Source organism: Mustela erminea, chromosome 18 (genome assembly GCF_009829155.1).
Source record: "Mustela erminea isolate mMusErm1 chromosome 18, mMusErm1.Pri, whole genome shotgun sequence".
NCBI lineage: Eukaryota > Metazoa > Chordata > Mammalia > Carnivora > Mustelidae > Mustela > Mustela erminea.
This window is the reverse complement of record NC_045631.1, coordinates 55,921,221-55,944,631: the sequence shown is the minus strand read 5'-3', so window position 1 is coordinate 55,944,631 and position 23,411 is coordinate 55,921,221. Positions and strand designations below refer to the sequence as shown.

Genomic DNA, 23,411 nt, shown 5'->3' with positions numbered 1-23,411 from the left:
TCACAAGCAGGCAGAGAGAGGAGGAAGCAGGCTCCCCGCTGAGCAGAAAGTCCGATGTGCGACTAGATCCGAGGACCCTGGGACCATGACCTGAGCCGAAGGCAGAGGCTTTAACCTACTGAGCCACCCAGGCGCCCCCATATAATTGTTTTTTATTAGTTTATCTTTCCCATTCTCCCCCCATTCAACAGGATAAATGCCCTGAAAAGCTTGCAATATATCACTGTCTTGCTCCCTATACGTTAGCGCGGCCGTGTTTGTTGTGCAGAAATGGTAAACAGAACGCATCCCTTACTCATTTCCCCATCTCAGAGGAAAAGTGTTCAAATTTCTCCATGAAGTACGATGTTTGCTCTCTGTTTATTGTAGATATCTGTATCAGATTACGTAGACTCCTTTTCCTTCCTGCTTTGTCAAGAGTTTTTTTTTTTTTTTTAAGATTTTATTTATTTATTTGTCATAGAGAGAGAAGCGAGAGCAAGCACAGGCAGACAGAGTGGCAGGCAGAGGCAGAGGGAGAAGCAGGCTCCCCGCCAAGCAAGGAGCCCGATGTGGGACTCGATCCCAGGACGCTGGGATCATGACCTGAGCCGAAGGCAGCCGCTTAACCAACTGAGCCACCCAGGCGTCCCAAGAGTTTTTTTTTTTTTTTAATCTGGAATGGATATTGACGTTTGTCTAATTTTTCTGCATCTTTCGAAATGATCATAAGCATTGCCTCTTTTATTCTGCGAATGTGGCGATTCTGTATTTACTGATTTACCAACCTTGCATTCTGGAATGAACTCTACTTGGTCATAATGTTATGCTTTTTATATATGCTGGATTCAATTTGTTAAAGTCGTCTTAGGGTTTTTACATCTGTGTTCATGAATGAAATTGGCCTGGGATTTTCCTTTTGTGTTAATGTCCTTGTCAAGTTTTGGTATTAAGGTATGTCGGCTTTATAAAATGAGTTCAGAAGTGTTCTTTACCACTTACTTGGAAGAGTAAGATTGGTGTTATTTCTTCCTTAAATGTTTGGCAGTATTCAGTGGTAAAGTCACCTAGGCCCTGAGTGTTTTTTGTGGAAGGGTTCTTCTTTTTTTTTTTTTTTTAAGATTTTATTTATTTATTTGACAGATCGCAGGTAGACAGAGAGAGAAGGAGGAAGCAGGCTCCCTGCGGAGCAGAGAGCCAGATGTGGAGCTCGATCCCAGGACCCTGGGATCATGACCTGAGCTGAAGGCAGATGCTTAACTGACTGAGCCACCCAGCCATGCTAAAGTATTATTTTTATCTCTTTTTAGATAATGCAGACCCTTAGAATACTTATTTATTTTAATTAATTAATTAATTTTAAATATTTTATTTATCCATTTGACTGAGAGAGAGAATGAGAGAGAGAGTGCAAAAGCAGGGGGAGTGGCAGAGGAAGAGGGAGAAGCAGGCTCCTCCCCACTGAGCAGGGAGCCAGACTGAGGCTCGATCCCAGAACCCTGGGGTCATGACCCAAGCTGAAGGCAGACACTTAACTGACTGAGCCACCAGGTACATCTATTTATTTATGAGAGAGAGAGAGAGAGAGAGAGAGAGAGAACAGGAGCAGAGGGAGGGGTCTGGGGGGAGGATAAGCAGACTCTGTACTGAGAGCAGAGCCTGACTCAGGGCTGGATTGCTGGACCTTGAGATCATGACCTAACTGAGCCTCCGTTTTTTGATTTGTTTTTTAAGATTTTATTTATTTATATGACACAGAGAGAGACAGCCAGAGAGGGAACACAGGGGGAACGGGAGAGGGAGAAGCAGACTCCCTGCAGAGCAGGAAACCCAATGTGGGGCTCGATCCCAGGACCCTGGGATTATGACCTGAGCCGAAGGGAGACGCCCAACGACTGAGCCACCCAGGTGCCCCTGAGCCACCTTTTTTCCAAATTGAGTTTTGGGAATGATAAAGTCCCAAACTTTTTTATTTATTATTATTTTTTTTAAAGATTTCATTTATTTATTTGACAGAGACACAGCGAGAGAGGGAACACAGCAGAGGGAGTGGGAGAGGGAGAAACAGGCTTCCTGCTGAGCAGGGAGCCTGACTCGGGGCTCGATCCCATGATCTTGGGATCATGAGCCAAAGGCAGACAGTTAACTGAGCCACCCAGGTGCCCCAAGCTTTTAATTTTTTTAAAGTAGTGGTCTACACACAATATAGGGCTCAAACTCACAATTTTGGGATTGAGAATCACATTCTCTTCTGACTGGGCCAGCCAGTCAGCCCCTGAAGAACACCTTTTAATATTTCCTTTAGTACAAGGTCTGCAGGTGACAAATACTCTCATGTTTTGGTTGTCAAAGATGCCTTTATATCATCTTCAATATTGAAGTATATTTTTGCTGGGTACAGAATTCTAGGTTGGCAGCTATTTTCTTTAACCTTAGGAGATTTAATTCTACTGTTCTGGTTTATATTTTTCCATTGAGAAGTTGGCTGTGAGTCTTATTGTCACTCTTTTGGAACTAACTTTCCTCTCTGCTTCTGGTGGCTTTTAAGATTTTCTCCATATTGGGGCATCTGGGTGGCTCAGTGGGGTAAAGCCTCTGCTTTCGACTCAGGTCATAATCCCAGGGTCCTGGGATCGAGCCCTGCATCGGGCTCTCTGCTCAGCAGGGAGTCTGCTTCCCGCCCCCCTTCCTGCCTCTCTGTCTACTTGTGAGCTCTCTCTGTCAAATAAATAAATAAAATCTTAAAAAAAAAAAGATTTTCTCCATATTTGCTTTCATCAGTTTTATTATAATATGTGTGCTTTTATTTCTCCTACTTAGGATTTGTTGTGATTCTTTTTTTTTTTTTTTTTTAAATTTTATTTATCTGAGGGAGAGCAAGAGAGAGCGAGTGTACAAGCAGGAGGAGCAGTAGAGGGAGGGAGAAGACGGATCCCCACTGAGCAGGAGCCTGATGCAGGGCTGGATCCCAGGACCCTGGGATCATGACCTGAGCCAAAGACAGACACTTAACTGACTAGCTCCCCCAGCCCCTCACCCACTTTTTTAAAGTGGGCTCCACGCCCAGTGTGGAGCCCAGTGCTGGGCTTGAACTTATGACCCTGAGATCAAGACCTGAGCTGAGATCAAGACCTGAGACCTGAGTTGAATGCTTAACCAACTGAGCCACCCAGGCACTCCAGGATTTGGGAGTGATTCTGCTTTCTAAATATTTCAATGGAGCTTGAGTCCAGCTTGGAATTTTCATCCATCTGCTTCTTTCCAGGTTCAGAAGACTCTCCCCAGCCATTAGAGCAGTGGCTTGGTTATTTCCTGCCTGGCTCCAGCAGTTTCCTCTCCCACTCCATGTCCTACAGGCCTTGGTGACTCAACTTTCATCATCAGTGCCTACTGCAGTTCTGGGCATGCAGTGGCTGTAGAGCAAATGGCAGCAGATAAGTGGATATCTGCTCTAGCCCCATGATAGAGGTGACAGACCTGAGCAACACCAGCTGTAGGGGACAGCTGACCATCCTTCTGCCAACCAACTTCCTGCACCTTCTCCAACCTCAGGGTGTAGTTCACGAATCTGTGAAGCCTTCCAGTCCTCCTTTTTCAAATATGTACTTACCGGCTAGCCATCACAATTGAACGAAGTAGGGCATATTTGGAGGATCTTGTACTCTTTGATTTGCCACCTGTGTAGATAGCTCATGTGCAAAGTGATCGGAATGAAATGTGAGTAGAAGAAATAGTCTTGCACATAAAGAACGATCGAGGAAAATCTAAGGGAACCTGCTCACAATTTCCTTACAGGAAAGCTAAGACCGACAGTCTGGGGCACCTGGCTGGCTCAGTCAGTAGAGCATGCAACTGTTGATCTCAAGGTCATGAGTTCAAGTCCCACACTGGGCATAGAGCTTGCTTTAAAAAAAAAAAGCCCTTGGGGTGCCTGGGTGGCTCAGTGGGTTAAAGCCTCTGCCTTCGTCTCAGGTCATGATCTCAGGGTCCTGGAATCGAGCCCCAAATTGGGCTCTCTGCTCAGCAGGGAGCCTGCTTCCCTCTCTCTGCCTGCCTCTCTGTCTACTTGTGATTTCTGTCTGTCAAATAAATAAATAAAATCTTTAAAAAAAAAAATTTAAAAAGCCTTTTAGGGGCGCCTGGGTGGCTTAGTCGTTGGGTGTCTGCCTTCGACTCAGGTTGTGATCCCAGGGTCTGGGGAGTGAGCCTCACATCGGGCTCCCTGCTCAGGGAAGCCTTCTTCTCCCTCTCTCATTCCCCCTGCTTGTGTTCCCGCTCTTGCTGTCTCTCTGTCAAATAAATAAAATTAAATAAATAAATAAATAAATAAATAAAATCTTAAAAAGAAAAAAATAATTCCCCTTAAAAGGGGGAAGGGCGCCTGGGTGGGTCAATTGGCTAAACAACTGACTTTGGCTCAGGTCATGATCTCAGGCTTCTGGGATTGAGCCCTGTGTTGGGCTCCGCACTGAGTGGGCAGTCTGCTTCTCTCTCTGCTTCCCCCGCCCCCATCCCAGCTTGTTCTCGCTCTCTCTCTTTTGCTCAATGTCAAATAAATAAAATCTTAAAAACAAAACAAAACCCGGGGTGCCTGGGTGGCTCAGTCGTTAAGCATCTGCCTTCAGCTCAGGTCATGATCCCATGGTCCTGGGATTGAGCCCCGCATCGAGCCCCACAGTGGGGTCCCCGCTCAGCTGGAAGCCTGTTTCTCCCTCTGCCTGCTGCTCCACCCACTCGTGCTCTCTCTCACTGCCAAGTAAATAAAATCTTAAAAAGAATACAGTCTTCTCTCCATGTTGTGTTTTGTTAGAAATCATTAACAGAAAAACGACATCAGCTAAAAATACTCATTTAGATAGAAGACTTAAATTTTGAGCTGTCAAGTTTGTCTTGGGGAAAATAAACCTGGAGGAGGTAATAGCCACAAAAGAAAGCCCACAAGGGCAAAAGCTACAGCTTGCAAAGGCAAGAACTAGAATTAGAGTTAGATTTCCATCGTAACACTTCATGGGAAACAATGATTTTTAAAAATATATATATATATTTTAAAGATTTTACTTATTTATTTGACAGGGAGAGAGAGAGCGGTCACAGCAGGCAGGCAGAGAGAGAGGAGGAAGCAGGCTCCCTGGTGAGCAGAGAGCCTAATGTGTAGGGCTTGATCTCACTTGATGTGTAGGGCTTGATCTCAGGACTCTGAGATCATGACCTGAGCCGAAGGCAGAGGCTTAAGCCACTGAGCCACCCAGGCACCCCAACAATGATTTTTTTAAAGATTTTATTTATTTGACAGACTGAGATCACAATCAGAGAGGCAGGCAGAGAGGGAGAGGGGGAAGCAGACTCCCTGCTGAGCAGAGAGCCCAATGCTGGGCTCGATCCCAGGACCCTGGGATCATGACCTAAGCCGAAGGCAGAGGACCCAACCCACTGAGCCACCCAGGCACCCCAGAAACAATGATCTTAATAAAAATATTTTAAAGTAAAAAAATAAAAATATCAAACAGAGAAACAATTTAATTGCACTGTATAGAAAGCTCATCAAGGAACAAAACTGGCTTAATAGAGTTGTAGAAGTTCTCTCTAAGGGAAAGCTTTACTGATGAAAATCCGTGTGGTGTGATTCTTATTACAAATTTAGCTCTGGGCCATCACCTGGGCTTTATGACTGCGTAGGATTCAGCAACAGACAAACCATCTATCACAAATGCTAACGCTGCGTCCCGGGAGCCCCAACTGGAGAATTACCACGCAGAACTCCAGGGTTTTGAAAAATATCCATGGCTTCTTTGGCCGATAACTCTTCTCCTTTTGAGATCAGGTGCCTAACCATGGGACACTCAGTGACCATGTGGCCTGGCCTGCCGATCATGAACTAGGTGTCTGTCGTCTAACCCACCATGCCAGTTTGAATGGTTAATCTGGCCCAGAATAGGTGTCACGGTCTCTCAGATGTGGGAACACTGAGTGTTGACACTAAAGTTTCACGTTGGGGAGAGGGCAAGGTCACCTTTGCGTGGAGTGGCTGTATCGTGTTATGTACAGACATAGAGTTGTTCTTACTGTTTTAGGTACAGGTATGTGTCGAAGCACGTCCACGGATGCCGAGCTGCCAGAGGCGGCAGAGCTGGGCTGTTCGGCCTCCCAGCCCCCCGGCCCTCGGGACTCTCCCCGTGCCCCTGGGGCTGGGCCGCTGCCAAGCACAATTTGCCTTTACCAGCTCGTTCCAGGACAGGAGCACCCACGGGGAATGTGAGAGGGAGGGAGCCTGCCAGGCTGGAGGCAAAAAAGAAGGGACGTGCCCTTTCCTGTTACCAGAGAAACCACAGCAGCACAGCTTTGCTCTGGCAGCGACAGCTGGTCCCAGTAGTGTGGTCGTAGAACCAGCCGCCCTGAGCGCCCTCCGAGGGCAGCATCTCCTCCGTGGCAAGAGAGCCCCTCCGGCAAGCCTCCACATTGTAACAGTCCCAAGTTCCTCCCTTGGCTCCCCTGCCCTGGGAGCAGGAACTGTGTCCCACAGTCACTAGGTCTGTGACACCAGAGCGTCGCTCGAGCCCTTTCCTCTTCTTACCACGTGTTAACAACTGCGGTGGTCTGTCTTCCACCGGACCCTGGGCCGATACAAACGCATGCCCCGTCTGCTACCTTTGTGCCTACACGTCTCCCCAGCTGCCAGTGCCCTACGGGAGGGGATGCTCTAATGCCTTCTGAGGGTCCCACACCCTGCCCAGTGCCTCAAACGGCCGATGCTTAGCCTGCTGGTTACCTGCCTCACCCCACATTTATTCCTCCTCCTCCACTGTGCACAGAAAATGGGCACCCGGCCACTTAGGCTTCCGGGAAGGCTTCTTTTCCCTTAAAAATGGTCTCAGACTCTTCCCCCTCCCAGCTCGCTGCTGGGTAGCCCATCTGTCTCCACCTCCTGTTTCTGAGGAGGAAGGAGGCCCAACACCCCCTCAGGCGGCTTCAGCAGCAAGAGAAATGAGGACTTTGTAAGAGGCCCTGGTAGTCAAATTCATGTCCTGAAAACAGCTTGAGGGTCATCGGGAGTGATGGGAAACCAAGAAGATGCAAAGTTTGTTTCATGTCTTTATTGACCAAAAAAAAAAAAAAAAGTCACAGCATTTCAGACTTTATTGAGATACACAAACAGTAACAAACGGCACCCACGAGTGACAGGCATGGTCCCTCACCTCTGGGTCAAAGGCCACGCTGGAGGGTGTGGGTGTCCCCTGGGCCGACCCACCCCTCCCCCCCAGCATCTCTGTCCCTTCCTCCCCTACACCTCGCTGACACCCCTGAGACCAGTTAAGACTGCAGAAACGAAGTCGCTCTAGAGGAGGTTGGGCCACGCCGCACTGCCAAGAAGCAGGTTCTGAGGGAAAGACAGAAGCGGGCGATGATGGCGTCTCCTGGGAGAAGCCCGGCTGCCTTGTGAGCTGGGCCTGGGCACAGAACGAAGGAAGACACTCCCCACCCGGCAGCCCTGGGCAGCTGGAGAGAATGTGGGTCCCTGGCCACGTGACACCCCCAAACCGATGGCCAGACCTCTCTCCGAAGTCATCAGCCGGACTCTCCCAGGAGGGGGGAGAAGGCTTTCAGGAAAAAATACTGACTCGGTTCATAAAGGGCAGGGGGGGGAATACTTTTCCAGAAACCTCAAGAAATGGAATCCTCCCCAGCTTCAGGAGTACTGGAGCAACTGTCATTAGGTTGCCGCGGGGAGGGGATCCTCACGAAAGCCAGCCCTGCGGGAGAGTGGCAATGTCACTGCTGTCGGTTTCTCTGCTGAGGACGGCGCTCAGCGGTCTCTCCGCAGGATCCACTGTGGGACTCTGAGAAGAGAAATGGTCGTTTCGGACCAGCTAGCTCTCCTCTGCCTTCTGGTTCACCTGGCTTCACCCCTTCGAGCAGGCTTGGAAGCATGGGCCGACCAGCAGGGAAATGCCTTGGGAAAGCAAATCTGACTGGGCTCCAGGCCCCAAATGAAGCTGCTTTCCCTCCTTTGAGTCAAATTTTACTTTTTTGAATTGGCCAAAGAGCGCTTATTCCAAAGTCCTCTGTCCTATTCTGGTCAGAGCAGCTTTTCCTTGACACATTCAAATCTTATTATTTTTTTTTTTTCCTGAAAGATGACAGGATATGTGTGACCTTTTTCAAGGGTGACTGTTTTACTGTAGGTAGAAGTTCCTGTAACATTTTCTAGCTGTAGGAGTCATGGGCACAAGCCAGAGTTCTGAGGTGCCGACGTCCACAAGCACGCTCCCGTATCAGCAGACACCCCTGGGCACACATTTCTATCCTGCTCTACACACAGATAAGGTCAAAGCGAGAATCCTGAAGAAGAGTTACGCGATCTGTACATGGGCACATGTCACAAGCTCAAAAAATATTTGGCACAGCCTGTAAGTCACTTCCAAAAATCGCAGCGCCAGAGCCACCTAGGAAGCAGCTGAGCTGTGGAGGGGACAGAACCTCACCTGTGGAAGCCAGGAGCAACTGGCAGGAGGTGGCCGTTACAGATGGAGTGTCCCATGGCACCTTCCCCTTCTCTGGGCCATCTGCCATACCAGGAAAGTCATCTTGGGAAAAACTAGGGATTCTCTGGCCCTTTGCATTCAGTGACTGTTCACCGAGACGATCCAGCTACGAGCTCTGTGGTCCCAGCCTGAAGGAGGACTTTACTCCCCTCCTCGGTCAAACAAGCATTTGATTCTCCATGACCTGGCTCTCTGAAGAAAGAAGTGATGCTAATGCGTGGGGTCAGAGACGTAGGGAGGGGGGTCCTTGGCCTGCCCAGCAAACACACACACTCTACCAGGGATGATGTGGGGTCACGGACACGCCTGCCAGGCATGGTCAGAAATCAAGAAGAGACACAAATAAATACTAAATGTTCAGTCAAGGCATTTCCAAGAGACAATCACAGAAGAAATAACACTTTTGGATACTATAATGTAACACATTTGGCAACTTTCAAAGAAATGCTGTCCCCACCCCAAGCCATCAGAGGATCCCAAGTCCCCTTTTTCTTCGGTCCAGTTTCAGAAGTCAGAGGAGGAGGATGGGCCAACGGAGGGTGAGCGAAGGCTACAGACCAGCTACCTGACGCTCCCATCTGTCTGTGCAACAGACTGCGGGACGCCACCTGCCTCAGACCTCCTCTCGGGATGAAAGCAAGCTTCTGGAGAGTCCGGGCTGCTAGAGGCAAAGGAGGCAGGGATGGACATGGCGGCTAAGCGCCCCGAACCCAGAGCAGCGATCCCCGACCTCCGCCCTTTACCAAGGACACCCCACCACCTGCTTCCTCAAAGGGGTTTTGTTCACAGGAATGGGGGGAGGGGTTATTCTGGCAACGCCATCCTTTATCCAAAACCTAAACTCAACTCGACAGACTGAAGCTACAGTCCTTGGCATCTGCTGCATTAGTCCGGGGTGCAGAGAAGGAGGGAAAGATAGTGTTACAAAGCGGCTTCCAACGCGGCACTCGGGCGAAAACACGGCACAGCTCAGGGACGATCCTCCTTCATCTGCCGCTTCCCTGAAGTACGGGCGTGTCCAAGGAGCCAGGCCTTCCTCTTCCCTTCCCCCAGGTGCCCAGAAGGGCTCCAACTGGGAACCTGGCCCAGCTGCGGTTATCAGACTCGGCACGACACTGGCTAAGAAAACAAAAGCAGGTTTCTGAAAAGGTATTCTGCAGCCGGGAGTCGCGTCTGTCTTCAGGTTCCTGTGGGAGGGGGCAGGGGTTCCTTTGGCTTTGACCAGAACACTTCTCCACTGGGGGGCCAGGCTCAGCTTTGCTTTGCAGCAGCTCGGTTGGTTACTGTACAGGAGCAAGATTGAACGTCACGAGGTGCTCTGCCGGGTTGCTGTCCTGATGCTTAAGGATCTGGAATTTACATCCGAGATCCTCTCTCCTGAAGAATCTGCGGGAAGACGGGGGAGAGGGCTGAGGCTTGGACTCTGGAGCAGACCTGCTTTGAGGCTGAGGCTGCTAAGCAGACTGCTGAGGGGAAAGGGAGCCGCGGCTGCTTTCTGCTGGACCCCTGCGAGCAGCACGACAATCCCTGGTAAACCAGGAGGCAAGGCAGGGCTGCAGCCCCGACCCCCTTGAAGCACTTCAGTAGTAAAAGACTTGCTCAACACCGGGGGGCCCCGAGTGCTGTCGATGCTAAAGGAAATGGTGCAGACGCACCATGGGCTGCTGACTTAGGAGAGTGTGTGAGGTAACCACACAATTTCCCAGTGACTAAAGGTGAGGAGGTCACAGAGGTAACCAAATACCTCTTCTCTTGAGGCAGCAAAAAGGAGAGAACAGTTTCAAAGAACAGACACAAAATATTTTCCAATTTTGAGTTTCAGAATTCTCACGTTGTTGTAATTAGTGGCAATAAGATTTTTTTCCCTGACTGGACTGAGGGTATCAGAGTCACCCTATTTCAGTACGCGTTTCCTGACTGAAACCCTCAGCCACGGCTCCATAAATCCTGACTTAAATTATAACAGTCAAAAACCAAAATGAAGAGGCGCCTGGGTGGCTCAGTTGGTTAAGCGACTGCCTTCGGCTCAGGTCATGATCCCGGAGTCCCGGGATCGAGTCCCACATCAGGCTCCCAGCTCCATGGGGAGTCTGCTTCTCCCTCTGACCTTCTCCCCTCTCATGCTCTCTCTCTCTCACTCTCTCTCTCAAATAAATAAATAAATAGTCTTAAAAAAAAAAAATGAAGGCAAAATGCAAAGCCAGCTTCAGAAGGAAAGGGAAGAAACCTCAAGCAACAATTGGTTCAGGCAAAGCCCTCTAAGGGGCTGGGAATAAACGAGTCAGAGACAAAATTCGGGTGACACCATTTCTTACCTTTGCCTTTTCACTGGGCTCTATGACAATGCCATTGGTAGAATTATTTAGTTCTCTGGAGACGACACAGAGGAATTCTGCCTGATCCTCATTTCCATAGTTATAGGAAGAGCCGATGCTGATTAGCTGACAGAACAAGAATATGGCAAACAGTCACCTTCAGGTACCAAAGAGCTACACGCGTCCAACCCTCCTCCTGACCCAACTGTGTAGTTTTGCCTCTCAAGGACGATCATTTCTGGGACTCTCCTGGCTCGAGGGCACGTCTGGATCTCAGTTACTCACCAGCGCATCCTCAATAAGCCTTCCCTAGAGAAGAAAAGTACGGGCGCTGTCACTGTCTCCCACCCAAGCACTTGAAACAATCCCAAAGGCAGCAACTAGGATTACCACGATCATACTCCTTCTAGCAAACACTGAGGTGAAAGAGAATGTTTGTGTGAATGAGAATGGACACTTGCTTCAGCCAAACGCCTACACAGAGCTGGCTCATCTTCAGGCAGAAGTCCTGGACTGGAGACTGGTACTCAGAAGGCTCTGGAAAGCACTGAGTGAATCACTGAAGAGTTACCAGAAGCCATATGCTGCTGCGACCTTTAACCTTTTTAGCGAATTGAATTCAGGATTCAACTCTAAATAGACAATACACGTGCTCAGGGAAAAAGGAAGCCAAAGGGTAAGGTCATCTGGGCAAGCATGTAGCGCCTCATGTCAGAAGAACATGACGGATTCGCTCTATGAACGGGCTTTAACTTCCTCATCCATATAATAGAGTTCGTACAAGCATGCCTTGTCTGTCCCCCAAACATTAACAAGATGAGAGAAAGATTCATAATTATTCACCGCTTTCATAAAGAATACTTAAAAGGGCACCAGGGTGGCTCAGTCGGTTAAGCATCTGCTTTCTGCTCAGATCATGATCCCGGGGTCCCCGGACTGAGTCCCGAATCGGGCTCCCTGCTCGGTGGGGCTTCTCCCTCTGCTCTCACCCTGCCCTTGTGCTCTCTCTCAAATAAACTTAAAAAAAAAAAAAAAAAAAAGAATTGTAAAAACAAACAAACAAACAAACTTATTTTTATTATTACTTTTTTAATAATATTCTTTGCTGGGGCACCTGGGTGGTTCAGTCATTAAGCATCTGCCTGCAGCTTAGGTCATGATCCCAGAGTCCGGGGATCAAGCCCCGCATTGGCCTCCCCACCCAGCGGGAAGCCTACTTTTCCCTCTCCACTCCCCCTGCTTGTATTCCCTCTCTCACTGCCCCTCTCTCTCAGTCAAATAAATAAAAATCTAAAAAAACCAAAACAAAAAACCAAAACATTCTTTGCTTAAAACTTATTCCAGGGAGGGGGTGTCTGGTTGGCTCAGCAGGAGAAGCGTGCAACTCTTGAGTTCGGGGTCCTGAGTTCCAGCCCCATGTTGGGCACAGAGATTACTTACAAATAGAATATTGAAAAAGAAAAAACACATAGCAGGGAAAATACTTGTGGGGTGGAAGTATGGCACATCTTGCAGCCCCCACCTGGCTAAGAATCAGGCCAACATACACAGGCAGAATGGACTTGGCAGTGCGGGCACGCGTGAGGAAGGATCCTGCGTTAGCTCTGAAGGCGGAGACACCCGTGTATCCGATCTACAACACAGTGCTCTTAGCAGCCCAGCAGCTAGTTGAGAAGGTGAGTTTCTGGTGACCCTTCAACTGACTCTTCAAAAGTCTGCATAAAAACGGGACTGATCCCCACAAAACGGTAACAGGATCACTCTGTTTGCTAACATGTTCATTCTGCTCGCGCTCAGCCTTCCTGTGGCGAAGGCAACAGATGAGCTGAACAATTCTGCCATCTAATGGAGGGAAGAGTACAACGCTGACTGTGTGGCTTTGTCTGGATACTTCCTCCACGACCCAAAGCTAAAGGAACAGAAATGCACAGACTGATGGGGAACGGCGAAGCCACACTTCTCACCATGACTGACTCCTTTCACATCACACACGCCCATGCTCTTCGGGATGGATTACATACTGTTTGGAACGACAGCATTCTCACCCCGGGGGGAGGAAAGGAAGGGCTATGGATGCATCCTAGCCTTCTTTTCGTAGTTATTCTATAAAATGTCAACTGAGCACTTAAGAAAAAACCCCATAAAGACACTTTCAGGCCTAAGCAAGCACAATCAAACTGAAACTTGGATGTGAAGTTGGGAGACATGATACTACTCTCAAGTCTCCCAACTCATCCGGTATGACTGAGCACATCATCCACACCCAGTGGCTCTTTCCTACGTTTCTGAACAGGTTCCCACCTGGCCCAACGGACCCCTGAGGTTAGGAGCTGCCTATGGCGGGCGATGGTTTGAGGCATGGGGCCTCCTGGGAAACATACCTGTTCAAATTTCCACCCATCGGACATAGTGGAGACCATCTGCGTAAGCTCCTCCTCCTGGCACTGCAGGACTCTGTACACGTGCTTCACGGGGCCCTGCGACAACAACAGACTTTCAAGAACAATCTCGAGGACACAACAGTTTGCAGCTGCCCTGGTGTGGCTCTTTCCAAAACTGACCACTGAAAAGGAGCTTGCTTGGACATTTTTTCTGGACAGCCCCACACGAGCCCCTCTGACAAGCAGCAATGTTGTTTTTCTTTCTTTCTTTCTTTTTTTTTTTTTTAAAGATTTTAGTTATTTGACAGACAGAGATCACAAGTAGGCAGAGAGGCAAGAAGAGAGAGAGGAGGAAGCAGGCTCCCTACTGAGTAGAGAGCCCGATGCAGGGCTCGATCCCAGGACCCGGGATCATGACCTGAGCCGAAGGCAGAGGCTTTAACCCACTGAGGCACCCAGGCGCCCCAGCGATGTCGTTTTTCAATAAAAACTTATCCAAGGAAAGAAAGAAAGAAAAAAAAAAGGCCCAAGGCTATGGAATCAGTGGGTCCAATAATTCTGAAGTTCAGAGAAATGAGTTATGTGCTTAGATTTCATCCATTTCCCGGAATAGAAAATAGAGTAAAATCACTTTGGACAAGAAAGTCACCTCATCATCTTAATTGCTTCATATCTGACATACATACTGAAAATGCAGACCATTTTGGTTTATTCAGAGTGAAATCTTATTATGGGAATAATATATAAAACAGGATCCCAGGATATACCAATGTTTAAAACACTTACCCTCCGCTGATGGTACCTGAGAGTGAAAGTGTTTCAGAGTTAAATGGTAGCATGTCCGTTATAGAAGTATATACTAAAAAATGGGTATTTGGTCTTTGTTCCTGGTTCCTAGCACAGAGCTCCTAAAACCCTTGGAATTACCTGAGGGATGAAAGTATCTTTTTTGTGCTAATAACTGGTCCCCAGAAAGACCAAGCACCATTAGAAGATGAGGATGTGCAGGGACGCCTGGGTGGCTCAGTTGGTTAAGCAGCTGCCTTCAGCTCGGGTCATCATCCCAGCGTCATGGGATCGAGTCCCACATCGGGCTCCTTGCTCTGCAGGGAGCCTGCTTCTCCCTCTGACTCTGCCTGCCACTCTGCCTGCCTGTGCTCGTTCTCACTTGCTCCCTCTCTGACAAATAAATAAATAAAATCTTAAAAAAAAAAAAAAAAAAGAAGATGAGGACGTCCAGTCCTACTTGCCGACCTCTGACCTCGGAGGGAGGGAGAGCGGCTGAAGACCGAATTCGATTACCAACGACCAATGAGCTAATCCAATTAGTCATGGGTACGTAATGAAACATCCTTAAAAACCCTCGAACACTGAGGTTCAGGGAGCTTCCAAGTTGGCAACCGTAAGCACATGCTGGCCAAGTGGTACATCCCAACTCCACAGGCGCGAAGGCTCCTGCGCTCAGATCCCGCCCCGGTTCTCTCCATCTGGCTGTCCTCTGTCTCCTAGAGATAAACTGTAATAGTAAGTAGAGCATCTTCCTGGGTTCTAGTTGTTCTAGTAAATTACTGAACCCGAAGGGGGATGTCATGGGAACCCTTCATTGTGTAGCCGCGGTGGACAGAAGTGCAGGTAGCATGGGGACCTGGGATGTGGCACTGGCGTCTGAAGCAGGCGGCTGAGCCCTGAAACCTGTAGAAAGAGTTACTACACACTAGTTAGTTTCAGGAGAGGACGAACTGCTGGACACCCAGTTGGTGTCAGATCCAGAAAGAAGTCACTTTTAGCCCATTCAACTCTGGAACAGTAGTTAGAACCAGAAGTAAAAAGGCTAGATGCCCCAAAGTTGCGGCATGAAGGCCCCTAATGCTTTATCCAGAGGAGAACCCCTCTCTTAGGACTTGGGCTGTGAGCCTTAGGAGCCAAAGTCAGGGGGTGCCTGGGTGGCTCAGTCAGTTGAGCATCTGCCTTTGGCTCAGATCCTGGGATCAAGCCCCATGTCGGGTTCTCTGCTCAGTGGGGTGTCTGCTTCTCTCTCTCACTCTCCCTCTGTTCTGTGTGTGTCTCTCTTTCAAATCAATCAATCTTTAAAAAAAAAAAAAAAAAAAGCCAAAGTCAGGCGAGGGCAAGGGGTGCTGCAGGGAGGAATGCTCCCCAGATGAGAGCTCCCATTCTCACAAGGACGACTGAAGGCTCACAGGAAGACGCAGCGTTTGTCAATTTCGGACCATTCAGTGTTGGGTCCAACAGCTGCACATCCACTGCCCGTCCAAAGGACATGACGCATTTGTTAGAGCACAAACAGCAACGGAAGCTGAGAACAATGATGCTCCATCACGGAGGGATTAGTTATATTCTTGGGATTTCAAGAAAATATGGACTGGAGGGCGGGAGGGGGGGTACGCCTGCGTGACTCAATGGGTTAAGCCTCTGCCTTCAGCTCAGGTCATGATCTCAGGGTCCTGGGATTGAGTCCCACATTGGGCTCTATGCTCAGCGGGGGGCCTGCTTCCCCCCCCACACACACACCCCGCCCCTACCCAGCCTGCCTCTCCGTCTACTTGTGATCTCTGTCAAATAAATAAATAAAATCTTTAAAAAAGAAAGAAAGAAAATACAGACGGTTTCCTTAAGAATAATGGAAATTCGGCTTTGATGCTTTTTCAAAAGGATGACTGGGCTTCAGTTCTCTGGAAAATTTGTTTGCAAGAACCCGCTGCTGGGGAAATACTGGCTCAACAAAAGCAGCTCCGGATTAGGGAGTGCTCCAAGCCCAGAGTGGCTCCCCTCTGCTCCCGTCTGCTGCGGGACACTGGTGTGTCTTGCCTGAGTCAGGCGGTGCTTGTTGGGATGGAGGCAGCGCCAGTGCCCGGGCTGGTCCGCCAGCAATGCTGAGCTCTTTCTTTCATGGTCTCCCCTTCTGGACCGAATGCAACTGTTGTTACACAAGGCACCAAGAAAAACATTCCCTCCACCTAAAATGTAGAGCAAATCCCGGGAGGATTTCAATGATCTCTGAGCACACATTTTGGAAACAACCAAGTGTTTTATGTTCTAAAACTCAGAGTATCACGAAAGCTCTATGATACTAGCCCCAACTATCAAAGCCCAAGGTATTTAAGATGCTACCTCTTTATTTTTCTCTTCCAAAGTAAACCACAGGTGTTCTCGAATGCACTAAGATTAATGACCTAACAAAAAATGTCAGAGACAGCAAAGTAGCAGAGTAGTGGCAGCCACTAACAGATAAGTGAGAAGTCACTAAAAGGTGGGGTGGGACACCCATATCTTGGGCTCTGCCTGAATCCTGGTCATGTGTGTCTCCCTGAAATAGAGACAAGTTCGGGGCCCCTGGCTGGCTCAGTGGGAGGAGTGTGTGGCTCTTGATCTTGGGTTGTTGAGTTCCAGCCCCATGTTGGGTGTACAGATTACTTAAAAATAAAATCTTAAGAAAAAAATCGGCAAGTTAAAGGAGATAACGTGTTTGAAGGGACAGCCACAAAAATACACACATGGCCAATTTTGCCTTAGAGCTGTGATACATGCAAAAGAGGGTGTTTTTGAACAACATCAAATCCAAAGCTCAGAGTTTCACTAAATAAAAAGGACAGATGGAAAGATCAATTAGCATCAAAAAGGCCTTGCCAGCCCTAGAACAAAAAAGCCTCCAACTGGGTCTATATCCACAAGCCTTCAAAACCTAGAGGACTAATTAACTTAATCGCTGTCATCAAACAAATCTTACAATGCTCTCAAGGACTTAGCTAATGGCAAAGAACTGAGAACATTCAGGGCTGAATGGCTTCAAATTACATAATTCATGGTACCATCAAAATTTACACTAAGCAATCAAAAGTTTTTTCGGAATGTGGAAAATTGAGGACAAAGCTAGGTTTCCAGAACGTCTAGCTATTAAGTATCTACAATAGAAAAAGATGCCATGTACAATATAATCCGAGATGGCAACGAGATTGAGGCCATTCGATATTCCATATGGTAAATTGCAAACCAATTATAAATTCATTTTTGAACATTAGAAAGGTTTTCAGACATTGGCTAGAAGGAAGAAAACCAAGAAGCTCTTCTTTCCATCTTTGCAAACTACTACAGATAAAATGAAGAAAGGTCATTTTTGGTCATAGATGTCAGTTCCCCCATCAGATAACTCCATTTAGAGCCAGGAAAAACAAACAAACAAACAAAAAAACCCAGAAAATTTGGATATATGAAGTCTAACATAGAACATAGAGAGGAACTATTTTTTACTTTTTGTTTTGTTCTTTTGAAAAGAAACATTGCCTTCTGAATCACGGGAAAATTCTACACTGCAATAGACTGGATCTCAGGAAAGCATCCATCACTGGGAGCTGATGGGATAAGAGGCAACTCAGGCCACAAGACAGATGGTCACAGTGGAGTCCAATGCTGCCCTCTGTCACTACAGCTGTACCTTCTTAAAATAGAGCCTATACAGGAAAGGGACCGTCTGTTTTCCCCGCTAGACTTCAAGCTTCTAGAGGGCACAAACCCTCTCCTAGGAGCCAGAGAATCTCAAGGGCCTAAAAGATGCCACTGTGGCCACTTATGACATGTGATGGGTGACATGGTGTGAAATAAGCGCTGTGTGCCTTACGGTCGTCTCAAACTGGTGGCAAATTGTGTGGGTTTTGTTGTTGTTGTTATTCTGTCTACTGAGTTAATATAAAAACCCAGACTTCATATTTAACAGGAAAGCCTGAGATTATTTCCTCGGAAGCATTATTCACAAGCAGCTCCTAAAGTCTAGAGCGCGAGACTGGTTTCATGTGGCTATTGGGAGCCGAATGGGACGTGATCACACTTTTAAAAAGGCTGGTCCTAATAGTGGCCAACAGGTGGAAGCAAGAGCTTGCTGGGCCCTTATGTGGAGGGAGACAGATACTCTCTGCCTGAGAACAAGGTTAGGGACCTCAAGTGCCATGGACTTGCTGCCAAATGGTGAGCAGCCACAACCGCTAGCTCTCTTAAAGGGACAGGAGGGCTGTTTTGTTTTGTTATGTCTTCTTCTGTTTCCTTGTTCTGAACAAGCCCAGTGGCGAATGCCCTGTCTGTCTGGTGCATGGACTGTGTTCCCCACAGACCTCCAGCTTTAAGGGGAGCGGTAGCTCTTGCCTGACAGCATGTGTCCCTTTTCAAATCCCACCCAGACACGGCAACAAAGAGCCATGGAGACCTTTTCCCTTTAAGAGTTCAAAACCCGTGGGGCGCCTGGCTGGCTCAGTTGGTGGAGCTGTGACTCTTGATCTTGGGGTTCTGAGTTTGAGCCCCATGCTGTGGGTGAAGAGATTAAAAATAAAATCTTATTTAAAAAAAAAAAAAAAAGGGCAGGGCGCCTGGGTGGCTCAGTGGGTTAAGCCGCTGCCTTCGGCTCAGGTCATGATCTCAGGGTCCTGGGATCAAGTCCTGCGTCGGGCTCTCTGCTCAGCAGGGAGCCTGCTTCCCCCTCTCTCTCTGCCTGCCTCTCTGCCTACTTGTGATCTCTCTCTCTGTCAAATAAATAAATAAATAAATAATCTTTTTTTTTTAAAAAAAAAAAGGGTGCCTGGGTGGCTCAGTTGGTTGAGCGACTGCCTCTGGCTCAGGTCATGATCCTGGAATCGGGGGATCGAGCTGGAGTCTCTCTCCCTCTGACCTTTCCCCTCTCATACTTTCACTCTCTCAAATTAATAAATAAATAAGATCTGGGGGGAAAAAAAAAAAAGAGTTCAAAACCCATTACCTGAGAAGTTCTGTTCTCATTGTCCCGTATCCGTTCCTTAACCAGCCGCACAAGAGATGCAATGTTGTAAAACTCCGCTTCTTCCAGAACACCTAGGCCAAGGACCAAACTGTAGTTAGAGATGTGTGTGCATTCCCCAGAAAACAGCAAGAGCTGAAGTTTGCATGCTTGCTAAGAACAGCATTTTTCTTTCTTTCTTTCTTTAAAAAAAAAGATTTATTTATTTATTTATTTGACACAGAGAGAAAGAGAGATCACAAGTAGGCAGAGAGGCAGGAAGAGACAGGGGGTAAGCAGGCTCCCCGATGAGCAGAAAGCCCGATACGGGGCTCAATCCTAGGACCCTGAGACCATGACCCAAGTCAAAGGCAGAGGCTTAAGCCACTGAGCCACTCAGGCGCCCAAGAACTGCTTTCTCCAATGGAAGCCTGGTCTCCCTCCTTCAGGCTGGGAAACATTTCTTTGCTGTTTAGGGTGTACCCATTTCCTTCTCCCCAGCATGAGTCAAGCTCTGGAGCTGCTCTGTTCATTCTGTTTCACCCCTGCAGTTTCCCACTTGGCACCCTCCTCGACTCTCCCTGCACCTGCCCATTAGCTGCAGGACACCTTTCCCATATGTTACTTATTTCCTGGAACTGGTCACATTGGAGAACTCCTGAGCTTGCAATGCTTACCCAGTCTGTCCTAAAAATGACCAGGGGTGAGTGTGTATAAATTAATGTGGACCACATTTAATAGGATGCTTATTATTTGAACATAAAAGGCAGTTACTGAAAGAATGCCACGCTAAATAAACTAAAAGGCCTTGGACAGGACAACCAAGTGGGATGTATGATCTGGTATCAGACAAAAACATCTGCTATAAAAAAACATTACTGGAGCAACTGATAAAATTAGAATATAAGCTATAGATAGAAATATTTAGTAATATTAAATTTCCTGAACTCGATAACTCTACTGTAACCTTGTTCTTGGGAAATACAGGTGAAGAATTAATGGGTGAGTCTGCGATTTAGTCTAAATAGTTCGGCAGTAAAAACTGCGCGGGGAAGGGAGAAGCACAGGAGCGGGGAGACAGAATGGCCGGTAACACAAGCATGACCAAAAAAATGCTAAAAAACTGATGAATCTGGGAGTTCTCTGTGCTGTTCTGGCCCTTTCCTCTGAGTCTGAAAATATTTCAATAGAAAACAATTTTTTTAAAGACTTCAGAAAAGATGCTGAAGACTCCTCTTTTCAAGAAACGAGATTATCCGTGAGGTAGTGATTATTAAAGCTGGACGGTGGGTGCACGGAATTTATTGTACTATTCCCATTATTTCTGCATGCTTTTGAAATGTTAAAGAAAGAAAGAGCAAGCACACGAGTCCTCTTTTTACCCGTTGAAACCGATGTGTTTTGCGGCCACTTCATTAATTAGCATGGCCATTACAGCTTTCTTACTCAGAGCTAAAGATTCTAGGTCAGGGTGCCCTGGACTTAGGGACAGGCCCCAATCTTCTACTGAATGCCTTTGGTGAGACCACGGCAAGCCTTTTAGAAAGATGTCTAGACCCACTTAACAGTCCAGATGCCCTACAAACCAAAAAGATGAGGCAACTGATGATACACCTGACAATGGACTGGAGAACGAATTAGGTCAGCTGCAAAAATTTACAAGGAAGCATGAGACCAGTCTTAAAAGAAATGAGGCCAAGCCTTTATTATGTTTTATAGCTGCAAGTAAAATTGAAAAAAATAAATAATTAATGTCAGGGATGTGATGCTCCAGGCTACGGACCTTCACTGCTTACAAGCTCATAAGTAAAAGTAAAAAGGGATCCTGACAATTCTGCAGGTTTGGAGAATGCTCCCGAAGCTATCTGTAAAACTGAGCTAGCTCTTTTCCCTCTCATTAAGGACGCTGAACAGAGCCCAGTGGGGACCCCTTAAGCAAGACCTCCTCAGATAAGACTAGGTAACTAGAGACTCCCTGCTCACTTCCATAAACCTTTACTACACCTGCACATGAACTTGATGAAAATCTCCAAAAAAAAAAAAATATTCAAATTCGGGAGTGCCTGGGTGGCTCAGTCATTAAGCATCTGCCTTCGGCTCAGGTCAGGATCCCGGGGTCCTGGGATTAAGCCCCTGCATCGGGTTCCCCGCTCAGAGGAAAGCCTTGCTTCTCCCTCTCCCACTCCCCCTGCTTGTGTGCCTTCTCTCGCTTTGTCTGTTTCTGTCAAATAAAATAAAAGTCTTTAAAAATAAATTCAAATCTGTGAAACAGCTTTAAAGCTAGAACGCAAATTTTGAAAATGCCTAGTTCGAACGTCGTTCTTACCTTCTTCTGCCAGCTCCTTCGTAATGATGAGCTTCCCATGGCGGAGGTAGTTTAGGATAGGACCAAAGTAGGTGGGATCTCTGTCAATCAGATAGGCCCCTGTCTCGTCCTGCCAACCGAACACAAAGGTATCACTCTGGAGATTTCAGACTAAGTCCGGGCAGGGTTTCAGCCTCTCTGTCACAATTCTATAGTGAGAGGGCGTGTTGCTAGATGTTGCTTATCACAAACTACTGGCAAGAAGGCTAGCTTTATGTATCTTGTACTCTGAGATCATTTCAGGTGGGGTGTTACAGATGCCAAGTCCCACATCCAGGAGTTTACTTGAACTTCTAAAATCTTTACTGGGACACAATTACCACCATTCTTCTATGGGATATCTGTTATAAAGGGGAAGAAAATGCCAGTTTGATTACTAAATCTCTGCTTGAGATGGACATTCTGACTGCTCTACTGCCCCCAAATCACATTCCTAATTCTAAGAAAACCTCTGTATAGTTGGCAATACTCCTGAGCTCAAGGCCAACATCAGTGGGAGTCTGCATTGCCAGCTGTAACTCACACACCCCAGTTCTGTGCCCAGAGGAAGCTTGGCACCGCCGGGACTTGGCGCTGAGCAGCTTTAATCCTACTCATCTTTACAGTAAAAGGAACAAGAAGAAACTGGCTTCTATTGCAACAAGAGAGATTTAGGGTAGATAAAAATAATTCCTTTACAAGCAAAGGTTTTGGAATTTCTTTAAAGTTAGGGCAGGACAGGTTTCTATCGATCTGAGATTAGAGGAGACGTAAATGGTGAATAAATAAAACAGCCAATCTCTACCCAAACCTAACTCCATTTCAATGTAACTGGCTGAGTGCTATATGGAAGGTGAGGTATGCTATGGTCAACGCCTTACTAAATGATCCATGTGTAAAGTTAATAAACAACACTTCAAACTGGAAATGGGTTGGAAGTGTCTCGTCACCTCTCAACTTTTGGTTAGGAGCCATGCATCTTGCTCAACAGCATTCTTCAGTTTGCATTTTCCGATGGCCTTAACCAGTCGGCTTCGGTTTGCACTGGCAACTGGTAATCTCTTTCCAAGGCATGTATCTGAGCTCTAACATGCTCCTAGAACAGTGACTGTTACCAGATGCGAGCTCAGGGCCCAGGACCACAGGAAAGAAGCGTGCTATCAGGAGAAGCACTTCCTGCAGCTGTCAGACCCAGGCTTTCACCCAACTTGGCAGAGGGGTCCAAGAGGAAGTCTGAGAAAGCTACAAAGATGCCTTCGCTCACCCTGACCCAGTTCTGGACGCATCTGGCACAGGCAGTGAGGGGCTGACGAGGAGCCAAGGGAAAACTCATGCAGATCCGAGGGGCTGGTTATGAGAGGCAGAGAGAGGAATACGGAGAAGGGGTGTGCAGTGGGTTCTCGTGGGTGCGGGTGGGCACCGTGTGGGCAATGAGTCGCTGAGAGCGAAGGGCGGGGTCAGAGAGAAAGCCGGAGTGCGACTGAGGATGGGGGAGAATAGCCCCCGGGGCCAGCCTGACGGGGGAGGGGCAGGAGGGGGTTACAGCCCGAAAAGCCCGCCTGTGGGGAGCGTGTCGCAGGAATCTGGGGACGAGCTAGGAGGCACGAAGGGGGTTCGATGGCCGGGGGCGCGCCCGAGGGCGGGGCGCACCTTGTCCGAGTCCAGCTCCGGGTCCTCCTGGCAGCAGAGGCGACACAGGAAAGACTTGGGCTCCCGGCCTAGGGTCTGTCTGGTGGTCACGAAGTAAGTGCCGCCCACGTTCAGTCGGACCCAGCGGGCCGCACCGCCGCCCCCTGCCCGCTCTGGCGGTCCGGGACCCGGCTCCAGCGGAGGCGCGGCAGCGGCGGGTGGGCGGCCGTGCCCCCGGGGCGTGGGGCCGACGGGGCGAGGGCTGGGGGGTCCGCGGCCCGGGCCGCCCCCATCGCCCAGCCCGCTCCCGCCACCCCCTCCCAGCCCAGCCATCGCCGGGTCCAGCTGCAGCTCCGCCATCTTGGGCCGCCGCCGCCGCCGCTGCCCGCGCGCCGCCGGGCCGGCCCATCTCTCGGCAGGGAGAGCCGGGCCGGCCCATCGGCGGGGGTGGGGCCGGGGGAGAGGGAC

General features: G+C 48.3%; 1 protein-coding gene across 1 annotated transcript; it reads right to left on the bottom strand.

Moving 5' to 3' along the window:
- Positions 1-8,914: 8,914 nt before the first annotated feature.
- Positions 8,915-23,366, bottom strand: KCTD2 (potassium channel tetramerization domain containing 2). Its single transcript, XM_032322704.1, has 6 exons — positions 22,965-23,366; positions 21,297-21,405; positions 18,974-19,065; positions 13,216-13,311; positions 10,835-10,960; positions 8,915-9,905 (listed from the first exon to the last, which is right to left on the bottom strand). Exons 1-6 carry the CDS (start codon positions 23,301-23,303, stop codon positions 9,876-9,878), a joined length of 792 nt encoding a protein of 263 aa, XP_032178595.1. The 5' UTR covers positions 23,304-23,366; the 3' UTR covers positions 8,915-9,875.
- Positions 23,367-23,411: the final 45 nt, after the last annotated feature.